This window comes from Dasypus novemcinctus, chromosome 18 (assembly GCF_030445035.2).
Source record: "Dasypus novemcinctus isolate mDasNov1 chromosome 18, mDasNov1.1.hap2, whole genome shotgun sequence".
NCBI lineage: Eukaryota > Metazoa > Chordata > Mammalia > Cingulata > Dasypodidae > Dasypus > Dasypus novemcinctus.
The window spans coordinates 59,168,388-59,185,763 of NC_080690.1; the positions used below are offsets into that span (position 1 = coordinate 59,168,388).

General features: G+C 48.2%; 1 protein-coding gene across 1 annotated transcript in view; it reads left to right on the plus strand.

The window, feature by feature from the left end:
* The window catches only part of RYR1 (ryanodine receptor 1), a 110,364-nt gene that overhangs the window by 75,968 nt on the left and 17,020 nt on the right, over positions 1-17,376 (plus strand). The window contains 6 exon segments of the mRNA XM_058279118.2: positions 2,504-2,592; positions 2,693-2,821; positions 2,903-3,007; positions 5,221-5,302; positions 7,488-7,675; positions 15,368-15,709. Coding sequence (XP_058135101.2) covers positions 2,504-2,592; positions 2,693-2,821; positions 2,903-3,007; positions 5,221-5,302; positions 7,488-7,675; positions 15,368-15,709 — 935 coding nt within the window.

A 17,376-nucleotide genomic window follows, 5' to 3' on the forward strand; every position in this document is an offset into this window, starting at 1 on the left:
AAATTCATACCAGACCTAACGGTTGTCTTATCTGTACACATCTAGGCCAGCGTTAGTTGGCAGAACACAGGAGTGGGGGGCTGTACATCTTACCATTTAGGTATATCTATCAACGGGTTTAAATGAACAAAAATAAAAAATATAGAAACCTGGTTGATGGGAAAGCTTGCATGTTTACTTATACAATTTTGAGTATTTGTGAATGCTCTTCATCTGCAATGTGAAGCAGGCAGATGGGCACGCAGGTGAGCCTGCTGACCTAACCGTGTGAAGTGGCCGTGGGGAGGTCAGGTGGGAAGGAGAACTTTTGGGGAAGAAACCAAACCTTCAAGGACTGTTAAAGCTGTCCCAACATTGCTGTAAATATTAACCAAAGCCCAGTTTTTGTTGCATCAGTATTTTGACGAATTGGTCACTTGGCAAATTTGTCTAGAGAAATTGTTCTCAAACTTGAGTGTGCTTCAGAATCATCTGGAGGGCTTTTTTTTAAAAAAAAGATTTATTTATTTATTTATTTCTCTCCCCTTCCCCTTCCCCCCCACCCAGTTGTTGGCTCTCTGTGTCCATTCGCTGTGTGTTCTTGGTCCACTTGTGTCAGTGGCACCCAGAATCCGTGTCTTATTCTGTTGCATCATCTTGCTGCGTCAGCTCTCCGTGTGTGCGGCACCACTCCTGGGCAGGCTGCATTTTTTTCATGCTGGGTGGCTCTCCTTATGGGGCACTCCTTGCGCATGGGGCTCCCCTACACAGGGGACACCCCTGCGTGGCAGGGCACTCCTTGTGCACATCAGCACTGCATGTGGGCCAGCTCACCAAACGGGTCAGGAGGCCCTGGGTTTGAACCTTGGAGCTCCCATGTGGTAGGTGGATGCCCTATCCGTTGGGCCAAATCTGCTTCCTTGGAGGACTTTTTAAAATACAGATTTCTGGGCCCTCCACCGAGTTTCGATTCAGTAGTTCTGAGGTGGAGAGAATGTGCATTTCTGATGAGTTCCTAGGGGAGGCTGCTGCTGCTCAAGGGACCACACTTTGAGACCCTCTGCTCTGACGAGTAGTGCTTACCCAGCACCCTCTTTAGGGCCCTTTAAGAACAGCTAATGCTGAATGAGTGAGCACTAATGGACCAGGGGCTGTCCTAAATTCTTCCTGTATGCTAATAAATCCTCATTACAGCTCCATGAGGTGGGGTCTATTGTGATCCCCACATTATACATGGGGAAACTGAGGCACAAACATTCCATACAGAGAGCTTCCGTAAATTGCCTGCGGTCACACAGCTGAGAAGTGGTGCAGTCAATTCCTCTTTTACCTTTCAGGTTTCAACTCAGGGGTTCCCTCCTCCAGGGAGCCTTCTCTGACCACCCATGCTGGGTCAGACATCTTCTCTGGGCTTCCCCATCACAAGCCTGATCATTCTGCCCACCCATGAATAGTGTTTATCTATATTATAATAACTGTTAGTAGTAGTATAGTGAATCATCAATCATACACTAAAGTAGACAGAATGGTCTAATGAGCCCCCAAGTACCCATCACATAGCTTCAACAGTTATCAGCTTTCCATCAGACAACAGTGTTTTTCTAGTAGTGGGAAGCAACCCACCAGAGGCTCGTGAAATCAGCTTAATGCAGACATTCTCATCCTAATTGCACATTGGCAGGCCCCAGGGAGCTTTACACGATATCAAAGGCTGCGTTTCACCCCCAGAGATTCTCAAATAATTGGTCTGGGGTGGGACCTGAGCATAGGGATTTTTATAAGACCCCAGGGGGTTCTAACGTTCAGCCAAGGTTGAGAGGTTGTGAACCACTAATTTAGTGGGTTGCAATCAGAATTCTTTTGTAATTAACTAGGCTAGCATAGGACAGAAAATACCAGAACACATGGCCCAAAGTAAGGATATGTGAAGCTCCGGTCTCAGGTATATGCAGATATAATTTCCAGTTAAACATGTACTAGGCCTACTGGATTTCCTACTGTGGGTTGCAGTTAGAAAAGACTGAAAAATTATTGCACCAAAATAAAAACTTCATTAGGCCATGGACTTGGTTGTTGTTCTTTTTTCACTACTGTGTCCCTAGGGCCTAGAATAGTATGTGGTATATAATAAGTGCTCAGTAAATTTGTTGGATCAAAGAATACGTGAATGACTTCCATCTCTCACTAGTATGCTGGATAAATGAACAAATAAATTATCCTTCACCTGCCCCTGGTTTCTAGCAAGTGCTCAACAGGCACTTAAGGGGAAAATGAGTAAGTAAACGACTGATCCTCCACCACATCTGGCACAGTAAGTCTTCAGTACATTAGATAAATGAATAAATGACCCTCCGTCTTCCTCTGACAAACAGTAGGTTCTCAATAGTTACTAAATAAATGAATATGCCTTCCGGCATACTGTAGGCACTCAGCCAATACTTAGTGCATAAACGAATAAACCACCCGTTGTCCATTTCCCCTAGCACATGGTAGATGCTCACTGAATGACTTTGCATCTCTCTAGATTTCCAAAACTACCTGCGGACACAGACAGGAAACACAACCACTATCAACATCATCATCTGCACGGTGGACTACCTCCTGCGGCTGCAGGTGAGGCTGCGAGGCCGTGCGGCTGGGGCAGGGCCCCTGGGTGGGGAGCTGTGGGGCGATGGTTGGCGGGAGCACCCCCTCACCTCCTGCCCGCCCCCAGGAGTCCATCAGCGACTTCTACTGGTACTACTCGGGCAAGGATGTCATTGAGGAGCAAGGCAAGAGGAACTTTTCCAAGGCCATGTCGGTGGCTAAACAGGTGTTCAACAGCCTGACTGAGTACATCCAGGTAGGCCCGCACTTTGGGACGGGGCGGGCTGTCCCGCATCCCCCACCTTGCCCAGAGCTCACAGCAGCCCTGTGTCCCCAGGGCCCTTGCACCGGAAACCAGCAAAGCCTGGCGCACAGCCGCCTCTGGGACGCCGTGGTGGGATTCCTGCATGTGTTTGCTCACATGATGATGAAGCTCGCTCAGGTTTGTGCACCTCAGGTCTTCGTTCTACCTGTTTCCGGGCATCACCCCACCCCCATTGGTCAAGGTCTCACCCACGTGCCGCTGGCCTGTTCCAGGCTGGATCCCGCCTCCTGCCACCTTCATCTTCCCTCTGGTTGGCTCTCTGGCCTGACCCCGCCTCCTCCTCTGCCACCGCCAATCCTCTGGTTTCTCAGCCACACTCCTGTTGGGCTTACATTTGGGCCACGCCCCCTAGGGCTCAGCTCTCCTCTATGATTGGTTGGTGGTCTTTTCTCTCTGACGAGGTCATTTTAAATTAAACATCTCTGGGGATGGGATTGGACGGCCCCGGGGATGGGCTTCTTGAGCAGGGTCAGGAGCTGAAGGAGTGTTTTTACTCTTTGTCCTGCCTCGGGCAGGTGATACCCACCCCAGGCATCCAGGATGTAAGGCCCCGCCCCGATCTCTAGAATTCTTGCTCCTCTTTCTTCCCCACCACTCCCACCCCTTTGCATCCTTGTCAGTATCTCAAGTGCGCCCCATCCATTTGCTCTGCTTTTATCTCCCCAAATTGGTAAATGCAGGCAAGGCTGCCATATGCAGTTGGGCAGGTTGTCCACTGTACGAGGGCAACACATCTGAGGGGCCACTATCCACATCCGAGACATCCTAAATATGTTGGAATGTCTATTACAAATGTTTTCCAGCAGATGGCAGTAAAGTATCCTGCATATTATAATTTCCCACCAGAGTGGGTCTTAAAAAAGGGGTACTTTTTTCTAATTTACCCAAAGGTGCCACAGGGACTGGCAGAAGCCCTGGCTGGTGTCACCTGACTTTCTGAAATGTTTAGAACTTAGAATGCAGTTCCTCAGTGTCACTGCAGTGAAGATTGTGCTGTTGGTGGAATCTCAACCCTCTCGAGAACATTGGTGTTGGAGTAAGCTTCCAAATCCATCAACCACCGCCTTGGTCTAGGTTGCAAGGGCCAGAAACCCAAAGCAAAAAGTGCTTCAGGAAAGAACAAAAAAAAAGAATTGACCTGTTCACATCCCAGATCCAGGGCCTACAGCTGTGTTGGCAGAAATGCCTCTGTCAGCCTCCTGCTTCATTCTTTCCCCACACGCTGGAATGATGGTGCCTCAGGCTTCCATGCATGCCCTTAGGAACCCCAAGGGAGGAGAACTCTTTCCCGGGAGCTCTAGCGAAAGACCTGCAGTTCTCTGATTGGGTTGCTTGGCTCCTAGGCGCCTTCCTGACCCAGTCACTGTGGCCAGGGAGAGGAAAGTTCTGGTTAATCAGGCCTGGCCATGTCCCCACCCCGGGAGCCTGGAAGGTGGGGTAAGCCCCACAAGCTCTGAGAGTGGGAATGGGGGTGCCCCGATTGAAAGCAGAGGGCCTGTTAAGAGCAGAGGGGGACTGCATCATGGGCAGACTCGAACCACAGGCACCCATCCCTTTAGAATCTTGAGCTCCTGGAACGTCAGGACTGTAGAATCAAAGTGCAGAGCTTGGGGACTGCGGAAGTGTGTTAGGATTCGAAGCAAGAATTCCTCATCAGTGCTGGGATGGGAGGAGCTTTACAACCCATTTATCTGCTATACTTCCCCCCATTTTCTTGGTGGAACTATATGAAATTGCCATTTTGTGGGTCAAAAATAGTCAAATATCAGGAATTTTGTGTGGCTCAGGTTAAAACTTATGGGGACCATGACGCAGAACTTAGACTGTGTTGGAGGCCCCCACGTTCCCCCCGCCTGGCTTACCAGAAGCGCGTGGCGATCTCCTCCAGCCTTCTTCTTGAACCCGAGTCCCACTTTTACCATCACACATTCATTCAACAAACATGAGTCAAGTGTACCCCATGGGCCAGGCATAGTGCTGGGCTCTCATCCCTTTCCAGATCTGTGACTCTGTCCCTGCTTTTTGTCCCTCTCTGTCTGTCTCTCTCTGCTCCTCCCAGTCCTTTCGTCTGCCAGCCCCTTGCCCCCACACATTACTGATTGGGCCTGCTTCCCTCGAAGTGCCAACCCCAAGCCCCAATCTTGTCTCTCTGCCCCCTCCCCTGCTTCCGAGGAGCATGTCTGGACTCCGGTCCCCTCGGAGGTAAGAGGGGGGAGAGAGGCGGTCTCAGGTCCTGCTGGGTGAGTGAGGAGGGGCAGGAGCAGCTGGGGGAGGGGGCGGTGTCTCTGCAGAGACTGACCCTGACATGGCTGGGGTGGGGGGTTCTCCAGGACTCCAGCCAGATCAGGCTATTGAAGGAGCTGCTGGATCTACAGAAGGATATGGTGGTGATGCTGCTGTCACTGCTGGAAGGTAAACACCCAGTGGGTGGGCTGGGGAAAGGTACCAAGGTACCAGTCCAAGGATGCTCCTCTGAGACCCAAGAGACCCGAACCTTCCGCCAGCCCTCCTAAAATCACGGTGGTGTCAATGAGTTGATGAACACGCTGCAATAATAAGCTCAACAAACACTTTTTGAGCATTTACTTTGTACCAGGTCCTGATTGTACATATATTAACTTATCAAATTGGCAGAGAAATTGTAATGAAGTGGACAACCTGAACACATTTGAAGTTCTTTATACCCTTACTATTTATTTATTTGCTAAATGTGTCAGTCAGTTTTTGCCGCATAACAAGTTTCCCCAAAACTTAGTGACTTAAAACAGCCATAATATATTATTTCCCAGCATTCTTTGGGTCCACTGGGCAGTTCTTCTACTGGTCTTGCTGAGGTTCAGATATGTGGCCACTTTTGGCGTAGCTGGGCTGAGCTGAGCTGGAAGGTCCAGGATGGACTCACGTGCTGGCTGTCGGCTGGGCTCTCCAGCTGCACAGCTTGGGCTTCCTGACACGGAGCTCGGGAATCCAAAAGAGTCAGTGTAGAAGCTGCCAGGCCTCTTAGGCTTGTGCCAGAACTGGTACATCCTTGCCTCCGCCATACCCTGTTGACTGAAGAAAGTCCCAAGGCCAGCTCAGATTTGAGGGAAGGGGGGTGGTACATGCACCTCGAGGGAGGAATGTGTAGACACCACCTTGGAGACAACCTATCACCTAGATTTGTTTAAAATGCAATTTTGTTTCTCTCAAATAGGTAAGATTTAGCATGGTTCACAATTCTAGAAAGAACAGTCCCTCTGCTCCCCTGTACCCTGTAGATGTCAGTTCCTTCCCCTGGAGAAGGCCACGCTTTCCAGTTTCTTGTATGTCCTTCCAGAGAAAGGCTTTGTATAAATAAGCAAATGTATATGTATACATACTCATTCTTGGTAAATTTCCTGCTGAGAATAGGGTAGAATACTGCACATATTTTTCTGCACTTTTTCTAAACTAATAGACTTTTTTCCATAGGGGTTCATAAAAAGCATCCTCATTCTTTTCAAGGCTGCATAGTGTACATTCATGTAACCAGCTCCCTGTTGATAGACACTCCATTTTCTGCAAATCTTTTGCAATTATAACAATAATGTGATGTTTTAATTTTTTTACAACTAGGCATTAGCTTTTAAAAATCAGAAGGTTCCCTTTAGACATCCAGATTTCCAGCCTTTTTGAAAAATTGGAGGATTTGCTGACCCTGGACCCACATTTCCACAGCGCAAAAATCAGCTGGACTGAATTAGATAGTTGTGCCAGTGTTAAATCTCCTGATTTTGTTAACTGCTGTGGTTATATAAGAGAATGCCCTTTTCTTTTAGGAAATATGCACTGAAAGGGGCTTCTTTCATATCTGCAACTTATTGTCAAATGATACATACATACACACACACACGTATAGAAATAGAGAAAATTGTAAAGTAAATGGGGCAAAATGTAAACAGTTGGTGAATCTGGACTAAATAAAGTTTCTGTGCACTATTCCTGCAACTTTTACATATATTCGAAATTATATTAAAAATTAAAAGATATAAAAATAAGCTGGAGCCAAGCTTCAGCTGCCCCATTTAGAGGAGCAGGTGGGCTCCCAGTTGGCCATAGTCTCCACCCCTCCCTGCTGTCTTACCTTTGGCCTGCCTCACTCATCTGTGTACCTGCCTGGCCTCTGTAGCCTAGCAAAGGGCAGAGATGTGTAAGCTTTGAAGTCTTGCAGCCCTGGGTTCAAATCCTCCCGTGTCCTTACTGGCTGTGTAACCATGAGTGTGTGACTTTCTCTGAGCCTCCATTTCCTCATCTGTAAAAAGAGATAGGAAACCACTTCTTATACGATGCCGGTGTGAGAACAGGCGAAGGCGGCCTGTGACACCACCCCTGTCACCTACTCTTGGCTTGTGTCATGGTTATTTTTATTGATGATGACCCAGCTTGCATGGGAGCTGAACAAGGGCAGATCAGCCCAGGCCGCACACGATGCTAGTGCAAATCTGGAAGTGGCCTGTGCCCTTTTGAGGAGAGGCTTAGGAGCTGGCCGGGAAGCTTCCACCAGGATGGGGAGGGAGGCCGGCTCAGGGGGGCTCCAGAGAGGAGGCTGTGCTGGGCACTGACCAGGGGCCGCCCGCAGGGAACGTGGTGAACGGCATGATTGCCCGGCAGATGGTGGACATGCTCGTGGAGTCCTCGTCCAACGTGGAAATGATCCTCAAGTTCTTCGACATGTTCCTGAAACTCAAGGACATCGTGGGTTCTGAGGCCTTCCAGGACTATGTCACCGATCCCCGGGGCCTCATCTCCAAGAAGGACTTCCAGAAGGTGGGCATGGGACGGGCACTGGGCCTGGGGCCTGTGGGGGTGCCAAAGGCCATACTTAGGAATGCTGAGGGCTGGCCACGCCCTTCCTGACGGGCTGCCTTGGCCAAGCAACATCTCTCTAACCTCAGTTTACTTATCTGTAAAATGGGGATACAACAGTCCTTGGGGTTGTTTTGAGAATTAAATGCACCCACACAAATGGGAACCATTATTCCTGGTATCATTATTAATAGACCTAATATAATCGTCATTAGGAAGAAGGATCGGTTATTCGATCAACAAACACTTACTGGGGGTCTTCTCTGTGCCGGGTCCTGTGCGGGCACAATGGACGCAGCTATGACCAAAATAGACACAGCCCCTCCCCCCATGGGCCTTACAGTCTAATGGGGGAGGCGGTCACTAGCCAGCTCACTGCAGGGCTAAACAACGAGGCTGTTAGGAGGGAAGCAGAGAAGCAGCTTTCTCTAGGAACGCTCTCACCTGCTCACCCTCCTCTTTCAACCCTTCCATCCCGGCTCTGCCCTCCCTCCCTCCATGACCCTGGGCAAGTCGTTGCCATCTCAAGGCCTCAAGTTCCTTCTCTGCTCCGCCCTCACAGGGCAGTTGTAAGGATGGACAGGTCCTGGAAGACAGAGTTCAAGAGATGCTAGCCGGTATTATTACTGCCAGATCTTCTTTAGCAGCAGTTTTGTAACTTTTTATCTTGAAATAATTTCAGGCTTATACAAAAGTTGCAAAAAATAAGTCGATAGCATTTCTGAATACTCTTCCCCCAGATTACCGCCTTTGCTTTATCATGCGTCCCTTCACCTCCAAGTACTTCTGTGTGTCCCTTCTGAGCAAGTTCATTCTCCTCCACAACCTACAGGACACTTATGCAAATTAGGAAATTAGCACGGCTAGCAACGCTGCCCCCTAATCTACAGACATTAGTTGATTTTCACTCATTGAAGAAGGTGTTTTCCCTGTCCAGGCTTAGAGATTGCATTTAGGTATCCTGGCTCGTTAGTCTCCTTCAATCTAGAACAACGATTCCTTGGTCTTTCTTTGGATTTCAAGACATCAGTTTTGTAAAATGCCCCTCAGGGTGGGTTTTTTCCCCCCTGAGTTGTCCTCATGATGAGATTCGGGTTATACGTCTTCAGCAGAATGTCACAGAAGTGAGGCTGTGTCTTTCCCAGCCCTCATCTCAGGAGGCCCGCGTGGTAAGTCGTTCCTCCCAGCGCTGCTGAGGTTACCGAGGCCACGTGGTTGAGGTTAACGAGGCCCCCACTAGAGTTCCTCTTATTCTCTTCATAATAAGCATCTGCTGAGGACACACTTTGAGACTGTAAGTATCCTGCTCCCCTCTAAGTTTAACACCCACTGATGATTCTTGGCTGAAACGATGACTATGGATAATAGTAGTAGCCATAGGATAACCCTTAACGCTAGTTGCCAAACAGGGATTTTCCAGTTTCACCATAGCGTTCAGCTTGATTAGCTGGCATTCCACCACGAGGAAGAGTTTTCCCCTCCTCCCCCATTTATTTACTCACTAGTCCATTAACAGTGTGGACTCGTGGATTCTCCTGCATTCCCGATCCTGTTCTCATCCCGCCTCTCCAAAGGCTGCCACTGTTAGCCACGTGGTGTACACCCCTCCAGAGGTTTTCCTGCATTTCCATTCCTACGTAAATCTGTATAGAAAAAAGATAGTATTGCTTTATTGTTTCCCAAGTTCTTTCTGGTTGAACGAGTTCTGGGCACTCTGACAGTTTTCACAAAGCATGGCCTCTGCCGATGAAGTAGTCTGCAGATTCCAGAACATCTACCACGGTTAGAAAAGCCCTTTCTGTTGGTCAAAACAAATTTTAGGTTCCTGGTTTATTCCTAGTCAGTAAACTGTTTTTGAGGTTTTCTTTATTTTTTCCCATCTATAAATATTTTTGCATGTATGTCTAAAGTAAAAGACTTCCTTTTTTAAACACCTTTATCGAGCTGTAATTCACATACCTCAAAATACACCCGTTGAAGGAGTACAGTTCAGTGGTTTTCAGTACAGTCACAGAGTTCAGCAACCATTGCTGTGATCATACTTTAGAATATTTTCATCACACCAAAAAAGAAACTCCATACCCTTTAGCAGCCACTTCTCTTTCCCCCCACCCTGGCCCTCGGCAACCACTAATCTGCTTTCTGTCTCTGTAGATTTGCCTATTCTGGACACTCATGTAAATGGAATCATACAATATGTGGTCTGAAAAGACTTCCCTTTTATTTAACAAACCATAATCCATTGTGACTCCAAGCCAAAAACAAAACCCACAGTTCCTTAAAATCCCCAAATGCTCGTCAGTGTTCAAATTTCCAAATATCTTATAAACGTGTACAATTTTTTGCAATTTCTTTGAATTATGACACAAACAAGGTCCACCCATTGCATTGGTTACTATTTCTTTTTCTTTATTTTTAAAGACGCTTTAGATTACATAAATGTTATATCGAAAATAAAAGGATAGGAATAAAATATGGACTAGAGTGGATGTACTGATATTCTACTATAAAACTATTGTGACACGTAATAGAAGAAATTTAGCACTGAGGGGGAGAAAGTGGCCACAGTAGTTGCTGAGGGCAGGGAGAGGGAAGAAGAGATGTGATGTGGGGGCATTTTTGGGATTTTGAGTTGCCTTAATGATGTTGCAGGGTCAGATGCTGGACTTTATATATCCTGCCATAACCCACTGAATGTACTGGGGGAGAGTGAGAACTAAGGGGTAAACTATTATCTGTGTAGTGCAGCAGTGCCCCAAAATGTGTTCACCGAGTGCGATGAGGGTGCTGCAAAGATGAGGGAGGTTGTTGGTGGGGGAGGAGTGGGGTGGGGGGTGGAGGGTATACAGGAACCTCTTACATTTTTTAGTGTAACATTTTTTTTTGTGATGTATATATCTTCAAAAATATATAATTTACAAAAATGATGTGGAGGGGGGTGGGGAGTGGGTTATGTGGGAACCTCTTATGTTTCTCTTTTTTATGTTTTTTAATGTAACATTCCTTGTGATCTATTAGCTTTAATTTTAAAAAATTTAAAAAAATAATAAACTCCACCTCCTGGAGGGGGCTATCTGTATTTAATTAATTAATTTTAAAAAGAAGGAGATTCCCATATACCCTGCCTCCTCCCACTCCTGCATGCTCCCCCATTAACAGCACCTTTCATTAGTGGTACATTTGCGACAACTGATAAGCACATCTTGAAGCAGTGCTGCTAAGCATGGTCTATGGTTCACATTATGCTTTCTACTTTGCACTGCACAGTTTGATAGGTTTTGACAAAATGTATAACGGCTCGTGTCCGTCATTGCAAAAATCATGTAGATGCAATTCCCATGTTCTAAAAATGCCCCATGTTACACTTACAGTTACTATTTCTCTAACTCTCCTTCAGGCTATTGTTTCCCAACATCACTTTTTCTTTTCCTTGTAATTTATCAACTGAAGACCACGTTGTTGGTTCTGTTGTTCACTATCCAACAGAAATATATGAGCCACATGATATAATTAAAATTTTCTAGTGGCCGTGTTTAAAAAAGTAAAAAGAAACAAGCAAAATTAACGTTAACCGTCTATTTTATTTAATCTAGTAGATCCAAAATATTATTTCAACATGAAGTAAATGTATAAAAATATTAGATATATTACATTCTTTCCTCTCATGCTGACTCTTTAGAATGCATGCGTATCTTACACTTTCAGCGCATCTCACTGTGCACCAGTCATGTTTCAAATGCTCAGTAGCTCTGTGTGGCTCGTGGCTTTCATATTGTCCTAGTTGTAGGGTTTCCCACAGCTGGATCCAGCGGAACATCCTTGTGGTGTCATTTAACATGTCCCTCTGTCCCCTGTGTTTCCTGTGAACTGGAACCTAGGCAGAGACGCTTGATCAGATTCAGGCTTGAGGTGTTTTTTAGCCAGAACCTTTCTATGTGGAGCTGTGTGTGTCCATCAGGAGGCACGTTCTGTCCTGATATCTGCCCCTTGTCAGCGGCCACTGCTTTCAGTGTCCAGACATATTAGTTCATGCATGACTGCAAAATGGTGATATTCTCCTTTCTAGAATGCTTGAACATTGCCTCATGTGGTTTCCCAAATTCTTTATAAATCTTTATATAAATATACAGCTGTATTTTTCACCATGGTTTTCAGTTTCTTTTAGGCCTAAAAGGCATGTTCAGGGTTGTGTTTTTTTAAAGGAAAAAAAAAAGACTTTTTAATTTTCCAAAAGTGTAAGTTAAAAACTCTTCTCCATTTTCAGAATGCTTCCTTCATTTCACAGATATGTACCAAGCACCTACTGGGCGCCAGGTGCCACTCTAGTGCTTAGGGTACAGGAACAACACATCAGACAGAGACCTGCACCCTTGAGGAACTGATCGTCCAGTGGGGAGGGACGGATGAAAAGAAATAACTACTAAACAAATCTTGAAAAAGTTCCAGGCTATCATATGTGATCTGAAGGGAATGAACAGAGTGGCATCTTAGAGAAAGCAGGAGTGGGGGATCCCCTGTAACCTGAGTGGGCAGCGAGAGCAGGGGGCACATTTCAGCCAGAGCCGAGAGATGTGAAGGCACCCTGGTGGGGGAGGATGGGAGCGTCCCAGGCAAAGGGGACAGCAAACGGCAAGGTTGGAAAGTAGGAACCGGAGGAACAGAGAGGAGGCCAGTGTGGCTGGAGGAGGAAATAAGGTGCAGGGTGCAGATCGTGCAGAGTCTGGTTGGCTGTAGGAAGGATGCGGCTTTTCACATGAGTGAGAGGAGCCAAGGGAGGGCTCTGAGCAGGGGAGGAATGGGATATGGCTTGTGTTCACAAGGCTGTGGGTGGGGAGGGGGTGGGAGCAGGGAGACCAGGGAGGAAGCTGCTGGGATGGTCCAGGCAGGGGAGAGGATGGACAGGACCAAGGTAGGGAGCGTGGAGGGGGCAGAAGTGTGTGGGTCCTGGATCTATTTTAAAAGCAGAGCCACCAGGTTTGCTGATGATCAGGTGTGGGTGGTGAAATAAAAGAAAGGACTCAGGGATGACTCAGAGATTTTAGCATAAGCACTTGGGTGGGTGGTGATGCTATTCCCAAGATGGGTAAGACCGTGGGAGGAGAGGTTTTGAAGAAGAAATCAAGAGCTCAGTTTTGGCTGTTTCTAATTTAGAGGACCCATTAGACATTCACGAAGAGATGTCAGGTTGGGGCTCAGCTCTAAGTGCCTTGATTCTGGGGGAGCAGTCAGGGCTGGGGATGTAGTCTTGGCAGTCACTGACTTAGGATGGCTTTCAGAGCTTTGGGTCTCAGTGATATCTCCATGAAAAATGTCTATCTCAAGAAGAGCGTGTGGAGAAAAAAAAATACAAATAAAAGGAAAAAAAAAAAAAGAAGGAAAAAGAAGGGCATGTGGAATTGAGCCCTGCCCCACCCTCTTAACTTTTAGAGGTCTGGAAGAGGAGACTCCAGGAGAGGAAATTGACAACATTATTTCAAAAGAAGGGGGTGAGCAAATGGACGATGCCAAAGAGAAAGCAGTAAATCACAAGAGCAGAGTCCAGGAGTGCATGGAGGCAATGGGGAACCGGGCCTCTGTGGAAGGGCGAGCTTTTTGAGAAGGGCAGTGCCACATTGAATCATAGGGGAGGAAAGGCAGGTCGGTGGAGTGAGAGTAGAAGGCGAGGAGTTCCTGTGTGATCGTGTCTCCACGCTCTGCGGTTTCTAGAGCCCTTCATGATTTGCAAAGCATGTTACTCATATAGAAAGCATTTTGCAAAATTCGTGACTTTTTACAAAGCACTTTATAGAGTCAGAAATTTCGCTTCTTTTCAAACCCCAGAGCAACATTTTTCAAACTACGTGTCACAATGCGTCTGTGGGTCATGAAATTAATTTAGTAAGTCATGACCAGCTCTTTAAAAATGAAATAGAATATTGCAGAGTGCATTGCATAGTAAAAATCAGAACTGTGTCATGAAACTATTTTTTTTGTTATATGAGTGTGTTTTTTGAGTCACATTGTAAAATACATTCTTACTGCTAGTTGCAATTGAAAACATTTGAAAAACTGTCCTAGTGAACATCTTGCAAAAATGCACAAGAGAGGAGCACAAGAATGTTCAATGACAGTGTCTGTAAAGTGAAAATCTGCAAACCATCAGGAAAATAGTGCTATATTTATTTTAAAAAGGAAGGCTATATGGCAGTGAAAATGATGGTGTTCGATCTATAGATTTATCAACATGGATAGATCTTGAAAGCATACAACTGAGGAAAAAAATGTTTAAAATTACATGCTTTTCATAGCAGTGCTGTAACCTTAAAAAATGCATAGAACGATACTATATATTGTTTGTGGATAGATGACTGAATATCAGAAATAGCAGTACTAACATACATCCGGGGAGGGTGGGGGGGAAATGGGGCAAAAAGGAAGGGTACACAGAGGCTTCAGTCATACCTGTAGTTTTTTTTCTTAAACTTTTGTTTTGAAATAATTTCAAACGTACAGAACAGTTGCAAAACAATTATGCAAAACTAATACAAAACCCTCACAGAGAACTCCAACATGCCCCCCCACAGATCCACCAGTTTTTACCATGTTGCCACATTTGCTCTACATACCTGTAATGTTTTAGTTCTTAAGAAATAGAGCATTTGAAAATGTCACCATGGGTATTTGTTAATCCTGGGTGGTGGGGCTATGTCTGTCCCCAGTTGATATACAGAGGTTTCTGCTGTGCCAGGTGCCAATTAACTAGTTGCTGGAAATGTTGGTGGTGGGGATAAAAGGGGACCTGGGGAAGGGGCTGAGGCAGTGGAGTGTGTTTGAGTTCCTGCAGAAAACAGCACGTGCAGCTGAATGAGTTGAAGAGAGTTGACAGTGTTTACATCGTGTGGGCAGGCAGGGTGGAGGGAAGCCGCTGGGGCTGTGCGGTCCTCTGGGGTTAACAAAACGCTGGGAGCCGTTTCTCCCTCTAGACTGGGGGGAACGGGCCTGGAGGAAAGTGCAGTTACCGAACTCAGAGACAGGAGGGGCTTTGCAGAGAGGACTGCGCTGAAGCTGTGACCTTTGAGCCCGGGACACTGGCCAGCACAGGAAATACCACAAGTCCACGCTCCTTCTCCCTGATCCCAGTTGGATGGACCCCGCTGGCAGGAAGCCAGAGCACAGAGCCCCTGGTGCAGACCTCAGGCTTATCAGCAGGCGAAGGGAGGGCAGATCTGGAGGGGCACACCAGGATGGCAATGGGAGCTTGGGGCCGTGTCTCTTTCCCAGTTGTTACAAAGGCACCAACTTTCCTCACTTCTTAGAGGCACATTTTTCACCTTTTATCGTCTCTGAAAATGGACTGCATCTTACAGTGGTGGCAGCTTGGCTATTGGAAATGCAGCATTCCAGTATTTTAATGGCCCGTACAACCTTATCTGTGCCCCCGATTGGGTGTCACTCTTGCTGGTTAAGAGATTCTGGACTCTTCTGTCGTCATGAAAAGTCCATAGTTCTGTTAAGAAGAGCACAGGTAGCAGATGTAGCTCAAGTGGTTGAGCACCTGCTTCCCATGTACAAGGTCCCAGTTCGCTCTGCAGTACCTTCGGGAAAAGAGGGAGGAAACAAAAGGGCACAGAGGCTCTGCAGGCCTCCGGCTGACCTCCCCTGCCCACCCACCAGGCCATGGACAGCCAGAAGCAGTTCTCGTGTCCGGAAATCCAGTTTCTGCTCTCCTGCTCCGAAGCGGATGAGAACGAGATGATCGACTTTGAGGAGTTCGCCAACCGCTTCCAGGAGCCAGCCCGCGACATCGGCTTCAACGTGGCGGTGCTGCTGACCAACCTGTCAGAGCACGTGCCGCACGACCCGCGCCTGCGCAACTTCCTCGAGCTGGCCGAGAGCATCCTCGAGTACTTCCGGCCCTACCTGGGCCGCATCGAGATTATGGGTGCCTCCCGCCGCATCGAGCGCATCTACTTTGAGATCTCGGAGACCAACCGCGCCCAGTGGGAGATGCCCCAGGTCGGCACACGTGCATGCTCACTTCGCAGGGCTTCCGGACATGCCCAGGCCCCCTTCTGGCACACCTGGGCCCATGTGGGGCTGGATATGCTTTGCGCACCCCTGGCCCACCCATGCCCACCTCTTGCAGACTTGGCCCACACATGGCTGAACACCTGTTCCATGTGACGCAGTGCCTGGTGTGCCCTCCCTGTGGTTGCTTGCATGCCATGCCTACCCCTTGCACACACTGCTTGTGAGCTCTGGTGTGCTCTTATAGCCCTGATGCCACCACCCCCACCCTCTTGGGCACACATGGTTGGTCCCTTGTTCACCTTCCAGCAGCCACTGGTGTGCCCCCTCTTGGTTCTGGCTCCACTCCTTTGCACACTCACCTTGTGGGCTCTGGTGTGTCCTGCCCTGCTGGCAGTCATCCCTTCTGAGGTTCTAGCACACCATGCCCACTCCACTCATTATAAGGCCTTACATGGATGAACACCTTTTGCACAATCACCCTGAGAATGCTGGTATGCCCCCCTGCACCCCTGACATGCCATGTGGTTATCCACCCCTTGCAAATCTGCCTTCACGCTTGGACCATCCTCTCGTAGTGCTCCCAGGGCACCCACGTGTCCCAAGATGGCCCGAGCCTCCTCCTTGGCCTAATGTGCCCTGCCTCAGCCCCCTCAAATGCTTGGCCCGCATGTGCTCAAACACCCCCCTCATGCTCACGAGTACACGCACGTGGCCCTGGCACACCCCCCTGCCCACCTCATACACTTAGCCCCCATCCCTCATTCTCTTGCACTCCCCAGACGCCCTCACACACCCTCAGCCTGCACCCGTCTCCCTGGTGGCCCTCATGCCCACATGCCTTGCACGACAAGTCTGCACCCCCTTGCATGCCCTTTGCACTCACACTTCCCGTTTGTTCCACCAATGCCCCATGCATCTGCACACACTTCTACATGTTCTTGTACACCTCTTCCCATCTCACACTTGTAGCCCATGAGGCTTGCACGCCCATCACCTCCTCAACTGAGTCCCTCATGTCTCCACAATGGTTCATGGACACCTGAGGTTTATTCTGGACCCTCTTACACTGACTCCTGGGTCCCCCACACCCCATTCATGCCCACCTCACATACTGGCCAGACAGCTTGCAGGTCCCTCTCACACTCATGCCCCGTGTCCCCATGTACACCAAGCCCCGCACGGTCACCCATTCCCTACACCCTCCATGCCACCATGCCCTCCTCACACCTGGTCCCTGACGTCCCCCACATGCTCCACAGGACCCTCAAGCTCTGTCATGCACCTGTGTCCCTTGGGGCACTGCTACACACTCACCGCCATCGGGCCCAATCGGGGTTGCACCATCCTTGCCCACATTGCAGGAAGCCCCTGTTCAATGCTGCCCCTTATGCTCATTTCTGAACTGGCTGTGGGATCCCCACCTCCCCTCCCCCTCGCCCCCTGGCCTCCTCACACACACTCTCCCTTTCAGAGTCCATCCTCCAAAGGCTCACTTCCTCCTGTTCACCCCTTCTGGTTCCCACTTCCCATGAGCATCCCGTCTCCGCATAAGCCCGCGTGGAATGCCAGCACTGCCGCAGCTGTGCACCAACCAGCAAATGCTATGTGGTGTTCCTTAGGGGCCACGTGCCAATCTCTCAGCATCTATTCAC